The following is a 23,793-nucleotide window of genomic DNA, read 5'->3' as shown; positions in this document are numbered from 1 at the left end:
GTTGCTATTTTGCTGTTTCATTTCACCTTAACTTTCTTCCTCTGTATTTATAAGTTCATAATGGTACTTAACCACAAAACCAGTGTCTGTTATTTTCTAAAAGCTAAATATTATTGAGATTTTATTTGACAACTTATTGTTTTGGGTGAATGTTAGTAAACAGTGTCTATCTTCTCTTGTCTTTTTAAATAGAAATCCAATGTACCATAATTATTGCCTCCTGGTTTTTGTAGAAAAATTATATCATATTATTTAATTAACCATTTTTTTAAAATATTAACATATTTTCAAACTGAAAAATGGGAAAAGGAGAAAATAATTGAATGACAAAGCAGATTTATCACCATCATTATACCTTGTATCAAATTATTTCCAATAGCATACGAAATCAATGACAATGGACAATTTCCTACAATTTGGTCGTCCAACGAACCGTTTCATTATTCTCCGTGATTAAATCGAAACTATATTTATCACAAAGGTATTTTAAGTACATTTTATAAGCACTTGGCTGGTATTTCTCACTTGGTTTAATAGTTTCTTAGTACATAATGATTGGAAAGTGCTTAGCGCTGATTACAGCGTTGTACACATTGCGTCTGATATGTATTGTTAATTCGGAAGCGCAAAAAAACTATGTAAGTATTACACAATAAATATTTTCGAATAGTTTCGACTGTCTATTTTAGCATACTTTGAGCAAGTGCTTTGATATATACTATAAACATAATTCTAGAAATACGAGATCTTAAATAATAAAAATAAAACTTCAATCAAACAGATACTCTAAAACGAAAATATTTTCCTTATTTGGATCTTAAATGGGTAATTGTGGGGAGTTGACCACGTGCCCTACTGCATAGGTGCATGCAATGGAGTTGCGAAAACTGATATTATTGCCAAGATATATTATTATATGATTCAAAGACGTCCAGGCAAGTTGAGGAAATGTTGGCGTGACGATTAAAATTTGGACACATATCTGAAGGGGTGACAGGAAATGGCTGAGGATAGAGACCGGTTGAGGAGTTTGGGGGAGACCTTTGCCCGATAATGGGACAGTATACGTTAAAAAAAGATTATAGCAGTAACTGAGTCCAAAAGCTTCACTAGAACAACTTTCTTTTAACCAAATAACGTATCTTTTTACAGGGCGCTTTCAATTTATCAATAACACAATTCGATGTATGCAAAGGACCGAAACAGAAAGATTGTGCACATGCCTCAGCTACTATAAGCAGCTATAATACATTAATGTATAAAATAACTGTGACCAGGAACATCATTCCTTCTAAGGTAAGTAGATTCATTAATATGTTTTTGTTAGAACTTCAAGTCAACACAAAACTGCTATTAACATCGCAACGGAAAAAAATATATCCACTACTGGCTCGTCGAATTGCAAGTATTTGAGAATTGGTTTCGATATTCAAGTACCGGTAACTATTTAAGTTGTACGTCCAAAGAGTACCTGTTGAGATTATCGTCTCCGCCACCTCTACACACGTTTATTTGATTTCAATTCTCACACGAAATAAACATTTGCGAGATCCAATTTTCAAATTAATGTTTCTTACAGTGAAAGACAAAAGAAACTAGCGTTTATCATTTTTTATGAGATACTTTGTTTTTCCTTGATTTGTTTTAGGGCAAAATAATAGCATCTTCGAATGGTAAGGAGTTTCTTAGATTGCAAGTGAAGAAAACGTGTGAACATTTGTTCCTGAAGCCACTACTAGGAGCATTGATGAATCTCACCGATAATTGCTTGGTTCAGAAGGTAAAAGGTTTAAAATAAGCTCCTATAACTATGCCTTTCATAATAATAACTCATCTTTTAAACAATAATAAAAGCATAATAGACACATTTAATTACTTTCGCACTGAACATAGTCTAGTCTGTTTGAGTGTACCGCTGCTGGGCAAAGAGTTTCTCCCTTTCCTTCCAAATCACCATATCGGCAACAATTTTCGACCAGTAGCGCGATTCTCTACCACTATCGACAATCGGTAACTGGATAGCTAATAAGAAATTTTGTATGACTATCGAATCAGCGCCTCAATCGGGCGGCGTAGGAATTATTTTTGCAGTGCATTTAAAATGTGAAATTCCCAACTGTCGCTAGTACCAACTGTAAAGAATCGCGCTACAGGTATCCGCGCTTTTATATAACTACGTATTTATTTATATTTTGATTTTATTTTGTCCAGCGCTACCTCTCCCAACCACTTTTTTTAAATGTTTTGTTCACAGGGACACTACGAATTCTCGATTGATATAGAAACGATTGCTAAGTCGTACTTCGGCGGAACATTCGTGTTTGGCAACTGGACATTTAAGTCTGTATTCTACGGAGACGACTGCAATTTATCTTGCTCTATCATTAAAGTTGAGATGGCTCCTCGAGAATATACCAGCAATGCACGGATTTAATTTATATTTGTTTCATTAATAATAAACTGATCTAAAAAGAAACGTTTCTTATTTAATTAAAGTGCTTCTTCTTCTTCTTATCGTATGGTTAGTGGTCAACCTAGTGTCAAAGATGTTCAAGCCGCCTGAAGGCCTTTGACGTGACTTAACGACTGTTATTTTAATTGTCAACAAGCACGGTTAATATTAAAGTGCTGTAAAATCTATTTTCTTCACAGCAATCTATCATTTATCACCATGACAAATTTTAGTTTAAAAGCTTCAACTGTTTTGGCGTAAAAAATAAGATACGTTCAAACTCACATTTATTTATAATATTGATATCAAAAATGTAAATTGCGACATATTTTTTAATTCATTTACTACCACTATATCTATCGGATAGTTTATCAGTAAGTAGTGATACCGGTGTCAAAAATTATTATTTAACATATTTATATTTTCTGAATACTCTTATCGGATTAATAGCTTGTACATTTTGACCGGCTTCCAATTGAATATTCAATTTTAAAAAACACTTAAACTTTCATTTAATATTTAAAATTTTAGAAATTAGCACACACGCAACGTGAATACTTTTTGTACCCGAAGGTGCAAGTAGGCATAAAACACAGTCACGTTTTACCATTTGAAATATAGGTCCGTTACAGGGGCTATTCTGACCTCATGATCATCATCAGTTGTATACCTACAGGACCTCGTAGACCCATTTTTTTTTAATATCATGATTTTGGAAAATTATATCATACTTCTTAATATAAAAATTACCCTTTACCGTCTCAATGTTTTACTACGTTTTACCTCTTTTTCTTCACTGTTCAGAATATAAAAAAATATTTATTGATCGGACTATAGGGATTAATTCAACCTGATATGGTTTCGAATACTTATTAATAATTATAAACTCTATTAAATGTTATAGGTATTATTACAATTGAATCGATACGCTTTGAATATACAATATTTAAGTATATATTTCTGATAAATTATCTCGATCGACCAACCGTTAAAATAAACGTTTTAATAACTTTAATTGAACTCAAAACTTCAAAACGTATTTTTAAAATATTTTGCTACACATTTTCCTCTACAGTTTCCACAATTCTGCAAGAATGATAAAAATATATTTGATTGTATTTTTATTTTTGCTTTTCTTTGCGTACAATAATGTTAATTTCACTAACGCTGAAAAGAAAGATTATGTGAGTATTCTTAATATTTTAGTAAATTTACGAAAAAAAAATTGTTTGATCGGGATATAAGATGTCATGTACACTAGACTACTTTATACTTATGTAATGTTCGTAAGATCCAAAGATTCTTGTCTCGCGTGTTATTTAGATTTGTGATATATGTGTCTGCACAACTGATCAATCTTAGCAAGAGAGGTGTTAAAAGACAGAAATAAACAATTCATTTATTTACACGTTCAATTTATCAGAAATTCGAACATTGTGTTTCAGGGTATATTCAATCTGACATTGAACAATTTCACTCTATGCAAGGGCCCAAAACAAAAGGAATGCGCAATTTCTGACGTCACAATAGTCGGACACAATTTATTGAGTTATCGCATTCAGGTTTTGAAAAATGTCGTTCCTAATCGAGTAAGTAACCCACTTTTTTTCATTATTATCGTAGATTGCATTAATATTCCCATAACTTTATTTTATGTTAGGTTAAATTACAAGGCAGTACTTTTCACGCTAGCTTCAGTGAATGAGAAAGAGATGGCACTATACATATCCTATAGCGCTATCCTGCTATTACGCTAGATCTTGGATCGTTGAGTACGGACACAATTCTGTGTCGATATTAATTCAGTAATATTAATGTGGGTTTAAAACAAAGGCATTTGTAACAAAGCAAAGGAGTTATCCTGAAAAATTATTTTATTTGTGCAGTCATGGGCACAAAAAGAATGTTACAAATTATTGTAAAGAAAATACAGAAATGACTGTAGTACTTACAAACTTTTTGTTTGGTGATAAACGGTTCCAGGATAAGAATATATTATAGTAAATATAGACAGAGATAATATATCTATCGTCTAGATCTTCCGTTGGTGTAGGTATGTCTAGGGTTATTGTACCTACATTGATAAGTAACACCCTTTTTCTTTAAACCACTGCTGCACTGTGGACATCTTATCAAGTTTTGTATGAAAACCTTATCAGCGTATTATGTTTTCATAGGTATAATTTAAATGTCAAAAGCTCACTACTTGTATTTTGTTGATTACATTGAGTGGTCTGTAGGGAATGGCGCTATGCGGCGCCAACAAATACGCAGTATTATTAACATAACAACATTTCGTAACCTTATGCAATATTTTGTGTATCGATTTTCTGTTTACAGGGAAAAGTTATATCTGAGAAAGGCGGCGTGGAAGTCCTCAGATTTCAAATGAAAAAGCCGTGTGACCATTTGTTCTTCAGTCCCCTCTTTCATTCTCTTCTGAATATCACAAAAGGTTGCGTCGTTCAAAAAGTACGTTTATCTATTCTTTGTACTTACTTTTGTAAATGCGATAGTTTTTGCGTCGTTCAGAAAGTACGTAAATTATATTCGTTCTACTTCGTTCTAAAGTTATGCGGTAGTTTGTTATAATTTGCAAAGGCGTACTGCTCTTTGAAGCAACAACTACTTACATACTGTTTTATCTGAGGGTGGATGTAGAGGCATATGAAATACTCTCAGGTCCCGCTATTAACAATGTATTACTATTATGTAGTCCCATATTATTATATTATGTAGAAGGCTTACTGCCTCTTACCGGGCGCGCTACTTTAAAATTCTTTTTATGAGCAAAGTCGCTAGCTGAAACAGCCTTACATCATTTGGAAGACCGTGACGTCAAAGGAAAAATACTGTTAGGGTTGTTACCACACCCCGCTATGAAGGTCATGGATTCCCATGCGGAACTCGTATATATTTGTGTACTCAGCAAATATTTGTTTCGGGTCTAAATATACTTTCGGTCCGTTACTTGTTAGGGTTAATGTTTGTACTGGTAAATACAAATTTATTGTGTTAATAAATTTTCTTAGATTGATGTTATTTTATAAACTGTTCTTCGGTTTAATTTTAGATCAAACGGTTCAATGTCCCACTGCTCAGCAAAGGCCTTGAAATGAAATTCCGTTGAAATTTAGTCGTTTTGCTATCTACTGTCGTAACGTTTTTGAAAATATCAAGGACTGCAATAAAAGGAAGTAAAATAAATAAAAAATTAATTAAATTAATAACAGTAGTTTCCTTAGATCCTTAGTCAAAAGGGGCCAATGATTGTATTAATATTACGCGTTACCTTAGTTACTAAGTTCCTTTATTGCCGCTTTAATTGTTTTTCAGGGCGACTATGTATTTAATGCTGACATTCAGAAGATCGCTCAAAGCTACTGGGCCGGCAGTTTCCTCTACGGCAATTGGACCTTCAAATCCGTCTTCTATAACGAGGAATGTAATCTTTATTGTTCCATCCTTTATGTGACAGTTTATAAAAATACTAATTGAATTTAATAGTATTAAATGAAGTAAATACATTTGTTATTGTTCTTATTTGTTTAGATTATATCACCCGGCGACTAATTATCTTTGAAATAATACAGAAAAGACACTACATACTAGACAACTGTAATATTAGGTATACCTAAATACTTATATCAAATTAGATCATTTAATGACATCGCAAATGCGAATAGAAAAAAATTAGGTCCAGATCCTAAAAAAGTTACCTATCAAAAATATATATTATTTGTCGGAGATACAATGCCATACGCCCACTTTCATTTAAAATATTTATGTGTTTTATATACAGATAGGAGCTTGTTTAATATTTTATTACCTTTTCTGATTGTATACTTACGGAAATAATGTTAAATTGGGTATTAATATATTTTCTGAGTTACCAATGCTAATAGTGTTAAAGTGTTTGCAAAAAAACGTCTTTTTGTCTCATAACATATCACAAAGAGGTGATACCTTATTTACATATAAATATTTAAAATAGGGCTTCAAATCAACATATATGTTTTACTAAACCTGTTATTATTTAAAACGAAAATCACTACATAACAAAGATAGATAATACACATTATTATAATTTAATCGGTCTTGTTATCTTTATATTATTCAAATCGAAAACAGAACACATGACATAATTCCGTTAATTATCTAAATCAACTATCCGAAAAAAAACAGTTTAATAACTTTGAACAAACAACCAAATAGCAAAACATATATTATTTAAAATACATAGTTTGGTCTATATTGTTACAAGAAGGTTTTGTTAAAAAATGCTGAAATATTTGATATTGTTTGCATTTCTTACTGTCGTTTTCGCCAATGAAAAAGAGTTTGTAAGTATGGTTATAACTAGTAATTATAAACATAAGACCTAGGACACCCTTTAGCTATAATTATATGCTGTTTATACTTACGAGCAAAAAACTATGGATTCCAAAGCAAATTTTAAATATAGTATTTTTTATAGAAATTGGAGCCTGATTTGTTTGTTTTAATAATATTATGAGGCTTAAAAATTAACCAAGTAAAACTTAGACATAAGTATTATATTAATTATAGAGATAACTTACTATTTATTATAAATAAAACCTCAAAACGTACTTTGTAAATTGTTGTAGGCCTATTTTCACAGAATTAAGACTGTTTTTACCGACGGTAAGTTTCGTAATAGCTACAGTTAAAGACAGCAACGGATTATAATTAATGGATTTTCCATATATTTATTTAAAACATTATTGTGCTTTTCTAGTGAACAATTAATTTATTTTAAACTTTAACTTAAACACTATTTACTATCTATATAAATTACAAAATTATAATTTTCCAGGGCATATTTAATTTAACTTTAAAGAGTTTTACTCCGTGCAAAGGCCCAAAACAAAAGGAATGCGCTTCGTCTGATGTTACCATAGTCGGACACAATTTATTGAATTACCGTTTACATGTTTTGAAAAATACTGCACCTAATAGGGTAAGTAAAAAACATAAATACATAATATCACGGCCTTTTCCCATACGGTAGGCAGAGATCAAAAAACGCCACTTCGTACGATCCTTACAAACTTCTATTGCCTTTTTCAAATTCATACATCTAAAATTGTTATACATGATAAAAAAAGCAAAATTCATGTAATAATGAAAAAAAACCGCTATATAATTTTACAGTTGATTTTTAATGGGATCCTAAATAAAAATATTTAAATATGTTAAAAATAAAGAGATCGTTTATTTAATTTTGAGTTAGTAAGTTATACATAATTGTCCTTTTTACCTATACAGGGAAAAGTAATATGCCAGAAAAGTGGCCTAGAAGTCCTAAGATTTCAAATGAAAAAGCCTTGTGACCATTTATTCTTCAGCCCACTCTTTCATTCCTTGATGAATATCACCAAAGGTTGCGTCGTCCAAAAAGTAAGTACCTAACATGTTTTTTATTCCTACTCAGATAAGAGTAACGGTGCGAGTTCATTGGTTAAGATTATCACTTTATCATTTTAGTAGCCAATTAGGTTTACTTGATTCTATCTCAAAAAAAATCATGTCATGTAAAGATAGGTATTTCAGTTTGACTATCTTTTGACCTATATGTGTCAAAATTATTATTTTGTACATTTTTTTTCTTTTAAAATGTCCGAAACTGCTGATAACTTTCTACGTGAAAGTTCTCGAAATCTGCTCAATAATGGTATAAATTCGATCACTTAATTTTTTTTTACGCATTACCTACTCACTGTTCTACCGTTGTCCTTCCCCACTGCTGGGCAAGAGTCTCTTGCCGTCTTGAGGGAGGGGTTAGACCTTGAGTCCATCACGCTTGCATCACTGCAAATATTATTTGCTAAAAACATCCTAACTACATGAAAGGATTATAAAGCTTATAAATCTCCTATAATACACACTTTTGTTCGCTTTCAGGGTGACTATGAATTCAATGCCGATGTTCAGAAAATCGCTCAAAGCTACTGGGCCGGTAGTTTCCTCTATGGTAACTGGACTTTCAAATCCATCTTCTATAACGATGAATGCAACTTCTATTGCTCTATCATGGAAGTCGTTATGTTTGCAAATACTGATTAAAATTGGTATTTAATAAAAACAACATATTATTATTAATTATTACTATTTATTTCTATATTGTTTAATTGTCTTCTCTCTGAAAAGTGTAAAAAAAGTAATCGATGAAAATATATAAAATAATAGTTATTTGAAAGGAGTACCTCCTTCTTTTTCAAGTCAGTAAAAAGCACTGTTCAAAATACTTAGTTACACATACACATTGGAGACCGATATCATCATATTTATACGCGAAACAGCAAACAACTAGCTATCTCGTCTGACACCTGTGTTACCAAACAACACTACATAATATTATTTGTGTCAGTTTATAGCAGACATTTTATTCGTAAATACTGAAATGATTAGCAACGCACAATAAACGAATATGCATCAAATCGGGAAGGGTTGTTGACAGGGTCAACGAAAAATGATTAAACTTGTACTCATAAAAGATCCATCTAAAATACTGAAGCTATGTCATTTTTTCGTAAATAATTTTGAAGTTGTAATTATTACAGACTGAAGTATTTTATTAGGCACTCATTTGATACCAACGAAAATGCAAAAATGTGACGTCACTACACCAAATTTCTATGCTAAAAAGTGTTTTTGTCGTTACATAAAAAGTACATAGCTGATTTGTGTGGTCGCCAAGTACCATATTGAACTTGTCACAGCAAATGTAATGACAAAACCTACATTATAGTATTGGATAAAAGTAAATATTGTTTGTGAATACAGGTATGAACTAAGTAACGACGAAATCCTCATATCTATGCGACGCACGACGCGTCCGCTTCATACTCCTCCCATATTATGGTACTCATAGGTATATTTCGTTGTGTCGTCGTGTTCGACAAGTACGACCATTATCTATACTTTATTGAATTACGCTAAAGTGGTTTTTGTTTGAACGCTCTAATCTCTGAAACTAATAGTCACTACTATTAGTTTCAAAGATGTTATTTCACATTTCCTGAAACAGAAGTATTGTATACAATAACAAAATTTTAACATAAGAGCTATTGAGCTATCAAACACACTTCACAACAATATACAAGAGTTTAGTAATTACTTCAAACTAAACACAGTTTGTTATTTCTATTAAGATGAAAAACCAATGACACATGTAATTAACAAGCGGCATTACTCATACTTTTTTCAGTTTTTCAAAAATATTTAATAAGAAACAGCTAAAAATAGTATAACTAGATAACAAAAAGCAGTAAAAACTTAGATAAAGCAATAAATTACTTAAACGACATTTGCTTTGGAGATTATTAGGCTAAGTCTAACAAAACCTTTTGGGAATCAGATCACAAATACTATTACAACTTATAACTAAAATGGTAAGTGGTTAGTCAAAGGGACAATCTTCTGTATTTTCGAAGCTAATGCAAAACATTCCTCGTGATCTGAAACAAAAATATATCAATTAATATAATTAATGACTTATTATTTGAAAGTAATCATTTCTCGATTGTTTGTAAGTCATTTCCTATTATAATTCGCCATGCGAATTCATATTTTATTTTTTGGTACTATGTATTACAGGACTTGAGGAGACTATATTCTGGACAATACCCAAAGAAATTAAATTAAATAATTACACAAACAAGAAATCTTACATGCCCTCTTAATCAGGGAATTGCCAACAGCACCGCTTTGCTCTTAGAAAAACTTATATTCACTCTTCTATCAAGACTTATATCAATTTTTTCAATAGGTTTGAGTTTTGTATATGTATGTATTCTTACATAATAAATTAAAACGCTTACCCATCAGGAACGTCATCGCCTAACACCACCGCTCGCCTCTGTGGATTAATGCCCCAATACCCTCGCTCCTTGGGACATGAAGTGTCACACGGAATTCCTACTAACCGTCTACTTCTCCGCACACTTGCGGCAAAGTAGCAGGAGCTCATGAAATGACTGCATCTGGCGATACCTGGGATCAAAGGAATATTATATTACTAATCTTTATTTAATAGCCCTATAACAATAAAACAAAATGATCTACATAGTTAATTTCTTAAATCTACTAAGTATAAAAGCACAAACAAACTTAGCATCCCTACTAACTGGATAAATCAAAACAACTAAGGACTAAAATCGATTCCAGAAACCTGTTATAGGATACCGACGTCGAGACGTTAAGATTCAAGACATTGTTAAAGATTTTTTGTCACATCCTTGCTCACGATTTTGCCGATGATCCACAAAGAGCAGTTGCACTAGCCATGACACATTACTGGTTGTAGTTTTACTTACTTTGTTCAGTTAACTCACTCAATAGCCAAACAAATAAAAAAATCATCGTATAAAATTACATCCAACTTACGCATAATATGCCCCTTACAGCCAGGTTGTTTCTGTCCTCCATTGAAGCAGAAGTCAGCGTGTCCGACGAGCCCGCTCTCTCCAAGGAAGCCAGCGTTTGTATGTAATACATGAACTACGTGAGCATCATCACGACCCAGCCTGAACTGCCGTGATCCGTAAGCGGACACCAAAGGCCGACCTGGATCTAAACCTGAAGACAATAAAAAAATTTATAATTAATATAAAGGTGTGTTTGTTTGTCACAATTTTACTCGAAAAAGCCTGTATACCGATCTGCGGGCTGATCAGGTATATCAGTTGACATCGTAAAATTCGTAAATGATCATCACTTTCTAAAAGTTGCCAACGATTTCGTGTCAAACTACAATTTCGTATCATCTAACTCTGGTTGCCTACCAAATTACGTCATCAAAACGATAGGCCTTAGTGGACATTTAGGAAGGTTCAAAATTATATAGGCCTTTCCATATAGACTGTCTTTTGAGTCTACAAAACCGTGAGCGTAGACTTGAATATTAAAAAAATTACGTCAATGTCATGTGAACTGAAGTATCTATACGGGAGTTGTTTAAATTGACTGTACAAAGGTCTATAGCCCGGAAGAACGGTAGACTGACACAGGTGGGGAGAAGTAAAGCCAAACTGTATTGTAAACATATAGTTATCCTAACCTTCATAAAACGGGGCAAACATTGAATAGATATTTTATTAGCAGGAAAACTCAAGGACAATGTATTGATTCAATTAGGGAATCAAACTGTAAGAGCAATGCAGTATAAATGGAGTTAGGTATAGGATAATACTGACTTCTGACTGCCGTTTATCGTCAATACCAATTTCCTAAATTACAAAATTACTCATTCTTTCTGTGCAACATTTTTACCGGCAATTGACCAGTGTCAGCTTTATTGAACAAACTTAATTAGAGTTTTAATTCATTAACACGCACAAAAATAAATTGCATTAAACCACTTAATGTAATTAACATAATAATATTATCATTCATAACACTTTGATTGACCTGTATTGAAAGAAAGTTCAATCATCAAATAGATAAGTAATTCGTACCTCATTTACCTTTGTAAATATTATCTAAACGACGTGTTATAACTGAACTATCTCAATAAGATATTAAACAAATAATATTTTACACAACAAACTCAGTAAAAAGTATTCTTTAATTATATTTTTATATAAAACTTTTTGTGGCATAATGCAGGAAACACACAAATGAATGCACACCGAAAGATGGGCTAACATTGCCACGAAGTGGACGCCACAAGATGGTCGGCGCCGAAGAGGAAGGCCTAAACGGAGATGGCGGGATGACCTGGATGCGTTCCTGCATGGATGGCCAGACGCAACAATCGACCGAGGGGACTGGAAACTCAGGGGAGAGGCCTTTGCTCAGCAGTGGGACATAGAAACAGGCTAAATAAAAAAAATAAAAAATGCAGGAAACTTATGATATTGCACAAAAAGACCATCATTTAGCAACATGAAAATATGATAAATAAACGAACGTAGGTATTAAAAGAGGCTATAAGAGGTAATAATATACTTCCAACTAATATCTGATAATAGTGATCTCCACTATAAATATCTTATTTAATAATTATAATTAAACTATCATTCAATGAATAAGGCCTAGTCAATATTCGGCACTGGTGGCCATATACCTAATTGAATGGATAAGAGTTATTATCAAGAAGATGTAATACGCAGATACTCTTAATTTCTTTCATAACCTGGTGCAATAGTGGTCCGACAGGATTGGCGGGAGGCCAGGCACGGAAGTCTATATACTAAACTTCTACTCCAGGCAATCACTTTGCCTGAGAATTTTGTGACAGATAAACTTTGGGACTATTTTTAGCCCAATTTGATTACGCGATCTGAGACCTCTGCGAGGTATTCGTGCTCTATACTCTGCGTAACATGAAATCAGTAATTTACTTATAAAATGGTATATGTAATCCAGTACTGTCCAACTGCAAGATACAAATCTTCTTTTTTTTTATTTAGACTCAGAGTCAAATATTACCTGTCTTATATGTGAACATGAATCGCCAAAGGTGTTGCTAAGCGCTAAACTTATTAGAACTTTAGAACGGCTGAACCTATGGCACTAAATATCTTTTTATTATATTCCTTGAATTGCGAGGATGGTTCTTACGTAGAGAAAAATTAAAAAAATACAAAATGGCGGTACGAAGTTCGTCGGGTCAGGTAGTAGCTTCATAAAGTTGTGTGTCAGTTCCAGTTGGCGATCGACAATAAATTAGTACATACATTTTAAATGACAAACAAACAATTTTAATTTTCCTCTTGATATATGGAAATGAAACGCTAATGATACCTATTTACTTCAATCACTAATTATATTATGATTATCACACCTTGTTTGTTAGTAAACTTATCTATATTATCTTGAAAACATGTACCTATAGATATGATTGATATTGTTCTATCAATGTTATGCATTATTATGTAAATTTCTATTAGCAAATACATGTTACCTAAAAAGTTAGATTTGTTTACTAAACATATACCTATTATACATTGTTTCTACATATTTCACCAAACATATACCTATACACCTAATTGACATTTGAAGGTAGTTAAAATGAAGGTACTAAGTAATCCAAAGGGCTTCGTTCACGCATTGTAAAGTACAGTCGGTTGTTATTTTTCGTAGTAAGTTAGTTCAGTAAAAATGTATGCCGTCGGCAATAAATAAACTCTTGTCTCGGAAAATAAACTATATATTTAATCGTTTTGTTAACTACTTACTAAAATATAGAAAAAATATCGTCTGTTTAACTAATATCTAGTTTATCTTAGATTTTTTCCAATTTTCTACTATCTTTCTTGTTCCTCACAGTGCCCTAATGATCTTATAAATTAAAATTTGATATTAAACATAAAATAAATTATTGAGTAGGTTCCATAAATGTACTGTTTATCTGGAACCCTTACAAGATCTGTAAGTTCTGATTAGGACCAAGCAGTTTGGAAAATTTCATACAATATTTTATCTTGATAACAAAATCGTATCTCTTACTGATAACGATTATCAATGCAAATAATACAACTTTTTGCGGTTGGAGCACTCGAAATAAAGACGCGAATTTGATGTTTATGGCCAAACACCTTAACCCACTACACTGAATTAGATACAAAAAAATTTGAATATTTCTACGCCGTAGCTAATAAGAATAACCAAAGGAACCATGTATTACATAATATTTGTAACAGCAAACCGTGCACGAATTCTATATAATATGTATAGTTTATCCTCACACACCCATAGTAATGTATTAATTGACCTCGGTTTTGCACACGCACACATAAAAATAGGTACCACACACTAGCACAACGGGCGAACCATACAAAACAAATTTAATTTTTCGGGATTGCACAACATGACATAACATTGTGCAAGTACTAACTAGATACAATGACTTGTATAAATATACAATATGTACCGTATCCCGTATGGGAGACGAGGTACCTACAATATTTTATTAGTTTGAAAGAAATCTGAAGAATTTTTTGACCCTTGCACCGCCAAAGTATGAAATACGCTACTTTTCGATGACGTCATATCTACGACCCAAAATATTGGAAGTGGGCACCCAAATGTACAGTCAGCAACACTGCCGTTCAAGGGTTAACGCACATCTCGTGTTTCTGTATTTCACGTTGACTGGTTAACCTTGACTCGCCTATTCAAATAACTCTTTAGACATGTCTATTGATATAACGACGAACATCGCTATAACGACAACGACCGTTCACTACCACTGTTTTGACAATTCGGTGCAAGCTATTCTATTACTAGTATTCTAATAGAGAGATATTAGATATTAGACTAATATTCTATTCGTTATAAAAGACGCTTAATTAATACGAAAATTTATAAATAAACGCTGAATTAAGCTACTGTTACTGAAATAATGGTCTCATTCAAGCCGAATGCATCCGTTATCTTAATGCCTTTCATTTCACTGTATAGTTTATTATTTATTGTCAGTGGTTTGATAAGAAAACCTTATGTTTTTAATAAGGGGTGATAAGAGGATGCTTCAGCAATTTTTTTATATCTATATTTTTAATAATGTGAAATACTGTGTAATATAAGTTTGAGATATGATGTCTATATGCGTTAAAGGGGTGATCAGATTTTCGGATAACAAGATATTTTTTAACTAAAGTGATAATTCTTTATCGCGCTTTTGTGTTGTTATTTTTAACTTGTTAACAAATATGTTGTAATAGTATTATTATTGGAATAGGAAGCTTTTTCTGTCTATTGGAAAATTGCACTAGACAATTTAGTGATGATCTTTATTTTTAGGGATCAATCGTCTCCCGTAACGTGTTGACAGACATGCGATATAAATAGAAACAACATGCTTAGAAAAAGTAACTGCATAATAGCTATTTATGATCAGGAAATTTTCTGAATCACAAAGTTTACGTCTATTGAATAAAATATATAAATTATGGAATTATGGAGTACTGAATCATTAAAAAGTTATTTTTAATTTTACAATTAAAACATAAAACTGGTGTTGTTATGCTTGAAAGACACGTTTTTTGAAATAAAATATTTGCAGAAAATTACAAGTAAAAGTAACTATTTTATAAAACCTCAAACACATTATACTTTTATAGATTATTACATACCTCATATACATTATTCCACAAACCATGAAAAATAACTCACTGAATATATACTGCTATATTTCTTATTGAAAACATTTTCAGTAAGAAAAATAAAGCACATGTACTTTATAATTTCCATCACTGTACAGTTTAACAGTCACCCCATTAGATCCTTAAAAATACATTAAAGAAAACCGAATAAAAAAACAAATAATTTTCTCATTTTATAACCCTACAAACACGATTTCACAACATACCTATCCACGAAAAATTTCTTTACAGCTGAACAAATGAACAGAAAAAAAATATACGGAACTTTGTTAACGCAAATCGTCGTTGCCGGCGTTATCTACTAGAGATGTTGTGACGTATCGTTCCACTCGCCCTGTATATAACGTCTAGGCTCCGAGCCAGGAGTATTCACTTGTGAAAGAACATCACAGGCGACACACGTACGACCAAGCTTCACAATGGTTAAAGTAGACATCAAATACACCAAGGTATGTGTATTTCTATTACTATCTGTTAAATAGTAAATATTTATTTAATTGCAACTCTAATTCGGTAATTGTGATTTATTTGTGGTGAGAATAGAAAAATATCGAAGTGAAAGATTAAAATTTTCGATATTCAGTTAATTAAATTATTTGGAATATCGCGAAATGTAAATATTTGGTGAAATAGTTTCATAAAAAAAATCATTTGTTTTAATTTTTTTTTTTTCAGTTTCATTACTAAATAATAATTTCAATATACTTATTAAAGAATATTTTTTAAAATTTAACTAAAAATCTAAATACAATTAAATAATCCAATAAACGTTTCTTATTTAGTAAACTTTGATATATTCCCATGTTTCTCGATTCAGACGCACCGCAGCGTGTAAACATAGCAACGAACGGTTTAATCATAATTTTACTGAAATCTAAATTTACAAAACATACTATGAAAATTATAACATTTTCTTTATAACATTTCTAATTGAGCAACTTCCGCGTTATTCAATTTCGTGTTTAAAACAAATTTAGGAGACATAGAACTTGTATCATAAAACTTATTTTTTGTGTATCACAAACAAAATTATAATTATTTTGTTTTTACGAGAAACACAATAATTTATTGTAAATCCAAAGAATTTACATATTTGTTCAAAATACGTTACCAAAACATTAAAAGCCGGTTTTTCAAAACTTGATCGTGTTCAAACTAAAAATAATCTATTGTCAATTCTTTTACTAAGTAACCATAAAATAAAATTCATACAGTCCATGTTTCAGTCATAAACATTTCAGTTTAAATGCATCCCACGGCAGTTAAATAAAACGGCTAGCAACTCGCAAGTAATTTCTAACTTCCGTACATGCTACTTGTGGTTAATATTGCAACAGTATGTGCCGCCCAATGGCTCCGATAACCACAATAGGTGATTCTCGGTTCAACACGCACTATTATATTGATTTTCATTCGTTGTATTGACCATTGTATTGAGGGAATGTCGATATTGCGAGTAGTAAATGGTCCATGGTAAATACAGGAAAATGTTATCTTAAACAATATTGGAAACTCGTTATGTCGTATTTTGTTACATTTATATTTTTGATTTGTATTATGTCCGAACTGCCTCTAAACCAGTAATTTCAAAGTACTGTTTCTTACAAATACATAAATAAGTAATTATGTTAATGCCTTTACTTTGCGTTCTTACGCGAAAAAAATGTTGTCTAACAATGAGCCATTTTAAAAACCAACAGTTTGGTTTAACATAGATACAATACAGACGAAATAGTACATAAACATAACGTTAGGAAATAAAAACGTTTATTTACTCGTGCCTGTGTTTGTAACGGCGCAGTGCCAAACAGGTACAAAATAGGATCGGAAAGGAACGAGTAAAAAACTCAAGGCCAGACCGCTAGACAGCCAAAACTGAATCTGGAATGCTATTGTTTTTGGAAAATGTTTTTTACATAAATGTTTAACCAAACTAGATGGAATTTCGGCCTACTTCTAATATTTATGAATGAACACAGAAACGTTTGAATCTTTTTAATGCTTTCAAACATTATGTTCAAGTTTCTAATTTGTATTTTTTCCTTTGTCTAGTTGTTCATCAACAATGAGTGGGTGGACTCAGTCAGCAAGAAGACCTTCCCCACCATCAACCCCCAGGATGAGACCGTCATCGTCCAGGTGGCTGAAGGCGACAAGGTAAGCATACAGGGACTTATGGCTAAAAGTTTTACAAGATTGACTGATTAAGTAAAGTTTCTAACATATTTTATACAATATTTTAAGTAGTTTAGTTTTTTCTTTTAAAGCTTACTAATATGACAATAATTGTTGTTCACAGGCTGACATTGACTTGGCTGTAGCCGCCGCCAAGAAGGCTTTCTACCGTTACTCTGAGTGGCGCAAGCTAGATGCTTCTCAGAGAGGTCACCTTCTTTACAAGTTGGCTGATCTTCTTGACAGAGATGCCGACTACCTCGGAGAACTCGAGACCCTTGACTGCGGCAAACCCGTGAAGCAAGCTATTGCAGAGGTTCACTGGTCTGCCAATGTTGTCAGGTACTTCGCTGGCAAGGCTGACAAAATTCTCGGCAACACCATTCCCGCAGGTAATTATTTGTTCCTTTCGAAGAAAAAAAACAAAAACATACTGAAACAGTAGAAATTTACGAGACTGAACAGTCCATAGTTATCGCTGTATCCTTATCCAACCTCAGTAATGACAATTCACATTTGGCCCATATCATCAAACCGTCTAGTCGCTGTCCAAAACATACATATTTCTATTTTTATCATTGTATCAGTCACACATACCTACTTTGTAAATTATCTGTTACTCTATATCTGGTAGCTTCATTATCCCCTAGCTACGAAGATAACATAAATTGAAATATTTATCAGTCACGGTTTGTTTATGTCAATTGTTGCACAAGTTTACATAATAGATTATACTATCTTCTTACAATGATTCGCAATTTTTAATGCGTATGCGAATTAAATAAAGATCAATCAAGCTCGAGCTGGGATTCGATTGAAGAACTGCAAGAGTTCTTAAGCATGAAATAGTCTTTACAACACATAACACATTAATAGTTAATTGACTGGTTAATAAACTCTATATTATTGTATTTTTTCAGACGGTGAAGTCCTGTCTTTCACCCTTAAGGAGCCCGTAGGAGTGTGCGGTGGAATCCTGCCATGGAACTACCCCATCCCTATGTTTGTTTACAAGGTTGCCCCTGCTTTGGCTGCTGGTACGTATATTTTTTACTTCAATAATAATATGTTACAACATAGGCTTCATATTGACAAAATAAATCTAATTCAAGAAGAAAGTCGAATAAAAATAAATAGAAAATATTCTTTCAAGGCTTTGAACTTAACCTTCAGTATGTGCTGAAGCAATAAAGACTCGTATTATCGCACGATAGTAATAAACAGTTTGTACTCTGTGTGGTCTCGGCTGCCTGCATTACGAGAACTTCCTGTCGATAAGATACTTATTGTACATAACGAAAGTGTACAATGCGAAGTATGCATTAATTGCACATTTCATCAGTATCAATACTAACATTTGTAACAATTTGTAGATTTAAGGTTACAATGGTTATTTTCGTCAAAAAAAGAAGTCGCTTTAAGATTATTTCGCTCCATATACTAAAGTAAAAGTTTATTTCAATACACTAATTAAAACAGGAGTTGCCGCTTCACATGATATAATTTTATCATTTTCTGATTTTAGGTTGTACCGTCGTCATCAAGCCTGCAGAACAGACTCCCCTCACGGCTCTGGCCGTCACTGCCCTCATTAAGGAGGTCGGCATCCCCGCTGGTGTTGTCAACGTAGTCCCTGGCTACGGACCCACCGCCGGAGCTGCTCTCAGCTACCACCCTGATGTAGACAAGATCGCCTTCACTGGTTCCACCGAGGTAAGATTCCCTTAAATATGATTAAACTACTCTCATGAAACCTCAATAATTCCCTTTGGTACTAAAAAAAAGTTGGCGCTACACGATGGAAGGTTCAATTTTGTGAGGGGAATTTCTAGTCTTATTACTAGTCCTGAACCAAATTACTCCAAAAGACCAAATCTATAACAGAAACAACTTTTACTAACGTAAATATGTCACAGTCACAACGAGTCAAATTTATACCACGCATTAATAAAGTGAGCACACTTACATATTTATATATTCTCTTCAAAAAGCGACATAAGGAATACATTATACGAGCCACTAACCTACTATGAACAATATTCTGATTTTTTTTTTGCATTTCCAGGTTGGTAAGCTCATCTTGACCGCTGCCCCAGCTGTCAACCTGAAGCGCATCACCCTTGAGCTCGGAGGCAAGAGTCCTCTGGTCGTCTTCAACGATGCTGACAGTAAGTACCCAACTTATAAAAAAAAGCCTTTTAATTTATAATAGCAACAATTCACACAACCGAGACAGTGTACAGTACATAAACATACTTGATTGCCATGATTGCTACTCTAGTTAAGAATACCCGTACCATTCAATTGGTCGTAAAGGATCCAATTGAGGAGACTAATTGAATTTATAGCTTATTGAGACATCGAAATGTAGAATGCAATTTTTTAGTTCTTTAACTGAACCTACTTCATATAATCATCGAAATAATGATTTGCAATATATTTACTAAATTTTTCTTTTTTCTTTTAACAGTCGATGAAGCCGCTGAGCTCGCACACAAGGCTGCCTTCTCCAACGGTGGTCAGTGCTGCGTTGCTGGTACAAGGACCTATGTGCAGTCTGGCATCTACGACAAGTTCGTTGCCAAGGCCGCCGAGATCGCCAAGAGGAGAACCGTCGGAAACCCCTTCACTGATGTCCAGCAGGGACCTCAGGTAAATAAAAGCAACTGTTTTGCCCACTATTGCCGTTTCAAATTAGCTAGCTATTGCCCTTACTAATAATATTTGCAATTCGATGCAAAACGATAATGCCGACGCTGATTGAATAAGCACAACATTACTCTATGAAGTAAGGATTTCGCTAGTTTCTGAATGGTTCCAGCTAAAGTCTGCAAGATCGACCTAAATCGAGACCATACAATACTAATGTACCAATTTGTTATTTCTAGGTCGACTCAGACATGTTCGCTAAGGTCATGGGTTACATTGATGCCGGTAAGAAGGGAGGTGCTCGTTTAGTAGCTGGAGGTGACCGCCAAGGAAACAAGGGTTACTACATACAGCCCACCGTCTTCGCTGACGTTCAAGATAACATGAAGATTGCCAGGGAAGAGGTAAGAAAACGAAAATTTAAAAAATCCTTCTTGAAATATATAAGAATTTTGATACATCCTAATACTATATACCATTTATTACATTTGTATCTTGGTCAAAATTGTTTAATGGATGCTTGATGTGACAAGGTTGTCGATATCTCAAAAGATACATACATCTTGGACGCTTCTAAAATTCGAAGTAAACTCTATAATATTAATGTTTTTCTTTTAGATCTTCGGACCCGTCCAAAGCATCCTGAAGTTCGACACCTTCGAGGAAGTAGTTGACCGCGCCAACGACTCCAACTACGGTCTTGGAGCTGGTGTCATCACCAACGACATCAACATTGCCCTCGCTTTCGTCAGACACGTACGCGCTGGATCCGTCTGGTACGTAACTTTGATCCAGTTTACTTCTCGATTCTCTACCACAATTGACTACCGACAACCGGCTAGCTATCGAAAAAAATGTATGACAATCAGTTCAGCGCCTCTAGCGGGCTTCGTAGGAACTACTTTGCAGCACATTTTAAATGTCAAACTCTCTATACTCGATGGTTCCAATTGGAGAGAACATTGGCTACAGTTCACTTTGATGTTCTTGAATATTTTAATCCTTTTATTAATAGATGAAATGAATCTACAAAGTAATATTGTCAGTTCTATTTTAGTAGTTGTTACGAACTCTTCGATTAATTGTTTGGTTTTCTCTTACAGGGTCAACGTATACGAACACGTGTCTCCTCAGTTACCCTTCGGAGGTTTCAAGGAGTCCGGTCTTGGACGCGAAATGTAAGTTTTCTTTTTCTATTATTCTACTCTAGTACAATGCAAGACAAACTTAAGTAATCCCTTTCCAAGCTAAAGATAAATTGAATCATTGCAACAATTTTCACTAGCGTCAACTTTTGACCTAAATGATTAATTTCATATAGAGCAAAATTGAACTTAATTTCACCAGCTCACAATAATTGCATGTTTGTAGGTGAATATTTAACTAATATAAATATTTTTCTATAGGGGTGAGGACGGTATCCTGCAATACGTAGAGAACAAGACCGTTGCCGTGAGCCTACCAAAGAAACCCCTGCAAAAGTAAAACGACGAACTGAACACTATACCAAAATTCCATTGCCATGTAATACTGTAGTCATATAGTTTTGATTAATATAAAGTTTTAATTAAATTTCATGTCTATTTTTTAACTAACCCGCTATACTAAAAGCAACTACCTAACATATTACACTCAAAGATACTGTTTACCTTTTTAATACAAGTCGATAACTATTGAAATTACCTATCACATACAAAGAGTTTTTACTTTAATATAATATAAAACATTTCTCAAATACTTCTTAATTAGGAACAGTATATATTTTGATAAGATGCTTAAGCTAAAGTCCAACATAGGCTTTCTATATTAACACATAATACTTTCCTTGAAACATTTCAAAGAAAAACAGTGCTTACTTATAAGATGCTAGTGTTCAACATAGCTAGCCTTACAACAGACTGGAACTAGTTTTACAATTCAGGTACTGAACCCGTATTCCACATCGGTAGGAGAGAAATCCAGTTTTACTGGACTGTTGAACATCATTACTCAAAAAATAATACCATGTTCGATAAAAAAGGGATCTAGGGTTTTATGAACGTGCTTTAATGATTATAATATTATAATATATACAAATTTCGAGCCTTTAGAATAGCTAACTTTACAAGGCATTAACATTATTTATATTTAAGCCATCTTAAAAACAAAATGATGTTTCATTCTCTAAAATGTAAAGGTATAATTACATGATTTAGCTGCTATTTGATAATTTTAAAACAGCCTAACAAAAAAAATCTTTTAAACATGAGTGGGTGGATGTCATTGTTTGCATATGGTTTGCATATCAATATTTGCACATTGTTATAGCTCATTATAACACTTAGAAAGATAATTAGAACATGTAGGTAATTTTACATTTATAATGACGATGCAAATTATTTGCTCGATAAGATTCTAATCTAAAATTTATCAGCTCACTTTTGCCCGATACTAAATGTTTCAGATAGCAAAAAGACCAATGATTATGTTTATAAAACTTTGAAGTGTTTTCAAAATGTGTGTGACAGTTTTGTAGATTACCCCCCACAAACCAACAAAGTTTATCGCTTACCTAATGGGTACCTGTCAGCAATCATGATAATCTTTGAACTTTGCAGAACTAGCAAAAAAGTTTTCTTCTGTATTTTTCTATATGCCCATAAACAATGAATGCAGGCATAGCATTGTTGTTCAAATGCCTAAAGTCGACAAAAGTACATAGATATCATATGTTAAATAAGACAATATGGATACTCGACTAAATAAACTTTCGTGCGTATATTTATAACAAACTTCACATCTATCCACCTTAATCTATACAATACACAGCTACATTCGTTGTTGACGATATAAAAATAGAATCTTAAAAAAAAAAGCTGTTCTGAATATTATGTGTTCGTTGCCAAGGAATTAAGATCAAAATCACATAATTCCTGCCATATTATCTGTTTGCGCTTACCGCATATTGATTAGAATTCATTCATTTCTTATATGACCTATGAGATAATAGTGCACAAATGAAATGACACCTTATGACGTTAACATACGGACTATTTCGCGATGTAAGTACTATCTATAAAATGGATAGCTCACGGGTTCAAGTCCAAGAGCAATGTTGCCAGATAATGAAAATTTCCACTACTTGTGTTGTTGAAAGCTACAGTACCCATATATTTAGAAGTAAATCCAAAACCTATACGGATTAAGTACTACGAATGTTATCTATACTATACTAATATAATAAAGCTGAAGAGTTTGTTTGTTTGTTTGTTTGAACGCGCTAATCTCAGGAACTACTGGTCCGATTTGAAAAATTCTTTCAGTGTTAGATAGCCCATTTATCGAGGAAGGCTATAGGCTATATAACATCACGCTACGGTCATTAGGAGCGGAGTAGCAACGAAA

At 33.0% G+C, this 23,793-nt stretch overlaps 3 protein-coding genes across 3 annotated transcripts in view; 2 read left to right on the top strand and 1 right to left on the bottom strand.

The window, feature by feature from the left end:
- Nucleotides 1-520: 520 nt before the first annotated feature.
- LOC142975245 (uncharacterized) lies at nucleotides 521-2,434 on the top strand. Its single transcript, XM_076117980.1, has 4 exons — nucleotides 521-638; nucleotides 1,153-1,296; nucleotides 1,649-1,780; nucleotides 2,255-2,434. The coding sequence occupies exons 1-4, from the start codon at nucleotides 552-554 to the stop codon at nucleotides 2,432-2,434; spliced, it is 543 nt and encodes a 180-aa protein (XP_075974095.1). The 5' UTR covers nucleotides 521-551.
- Nucleotides 2,435-8,560: 6,126 nt separating this feature from the next.
- The window catches only part of LOC142975754 (lipase member H-A), a 34,905-nt gene continuing 19,672 nt past the window's right edge, over nucleotides 8,561-23,793 (bottom strand). Inside the window, exons 6-8 of the mRNA XM_076118802.1 lie at nucleotides 10,862-11,053; nucleotides 10,297-10,468; nucleotides 8,561-9,933 (exon numbers count right to left, since the gene is read on the bottom strand). Of these exons, the coding sequence (XP_075974917.1) occupies nucleotides 9,876-9,933; nucleotides 10,297-10,468; nucleotides 10,862-11,053 (422 nt within the window). The 3' untranslated portion in view covers nucleotides 8,561-9,875. The remainder of the gene's footprint in view (nucleotides 9,934-10,296; nucleotides 10,469-10,861; nucleotides 11,054-23,793) is intronic.
- On the top strand, nucleotides 15,885-21,981 carry LOC142975752 (aldehyde dehydrogenase X, mitochondrial-like). The gene is made up of 11 exons (XM_076118800.1): nucleotides 15,885-16,034; nucleotides 17,638-17,742; nucleotides 17,885-18,152; nucleotides 18,681-18,797; nucleotides 19,286-19,473; nucleotides 19,826-19,928; nucleotides 20,231-20,412; nucleotides 20,649-20,813; nucleotides 21,028-21,185; nucleotides 21,513-21,587; nucleotides 21,816-21,981. The coding sequence occupies exons 1-11, from the start codon at nucleotides 16,005-16,007 to the stop codon at nucleotides 21,892-21,894; spliced, it is 1,470 nt and encodes a 489-aa protein (XP_075974915.1). The 5' UTR covers nucleotides 15,885-16,004; the 3' UTR covers nucleotides 21,895-21,981.

The sequence above is a fragment of the Anticarsia gemmatalis genome, chromosome 9, assembly GCF_050436995.1.
Source record: "Anticarsia gemmatalis isolate Benzon Research Colony breed Stoneville strain chromosome 9, ilAntGemm2 primary, whole genome shotgun sequence".
NCBI classification, from domain to species: domain Eukaryota; kingdom Metazoa; phylum Arthropoda; class Insecta; order Lepidoptera; family Erebidae; genus Anticarsia; species Anticarsia gemmatalis.
Note: the sequence above shows the minus strand (reverse complement) of the source record. Positions and strands in the feature narration are given on the sequence as shown.

What these genes read in the sequence shown, in the direction of transcription:
- LOC142975752 (XM_076118800.1), top strand. Translation starts at nt 16,005, where the DNA reads ATGGTTAAAGTAGACATCAAATACACCAAG. An exon ending in CGGCAACACCATTCCCGCAG is followed by an intron (nt 18,153 to 18,680) that starts GTAATTATTTGT and finishes GTATTTTTTCAG; the next exon opens with ACGGTGAAGTCCTGTCTTTC. An exon ending in ATGTCCAGCAGGGACCTCAG is followed by an intron (nt 20,413 to 20,648) that starts GTAAATAAAAGC and finishes TGTTATTTCTAG; the next exon opens with GTCGACTCAGACATGTTCGC.
- LOC142975245 (XM_076117980.1), top strand. Translation starts at nt 552, where the DNA reads ATGATTGGAAAGTGCTTAGCGCTGATTACAGCGTTGTACACATTGCGT. An exon ending in GGAACATCATTCCTTCTAAG is followed by an intron (nt 1,297 to 1,648) that starts GTAAGTAGATTC and finishes GATTTGTTTTAG; the next exon opens with GGCAAAATAATAGCATCTTC. An exon ending in ATAATTGCTTGGTTCAGAAG is followed by an intron (nt 1,781 to 2,254) that starts GTAAAAGGTTTA and finishes TTTTGTTCACAG; the next exon opens with GGACACTACGAATTCTCGAT.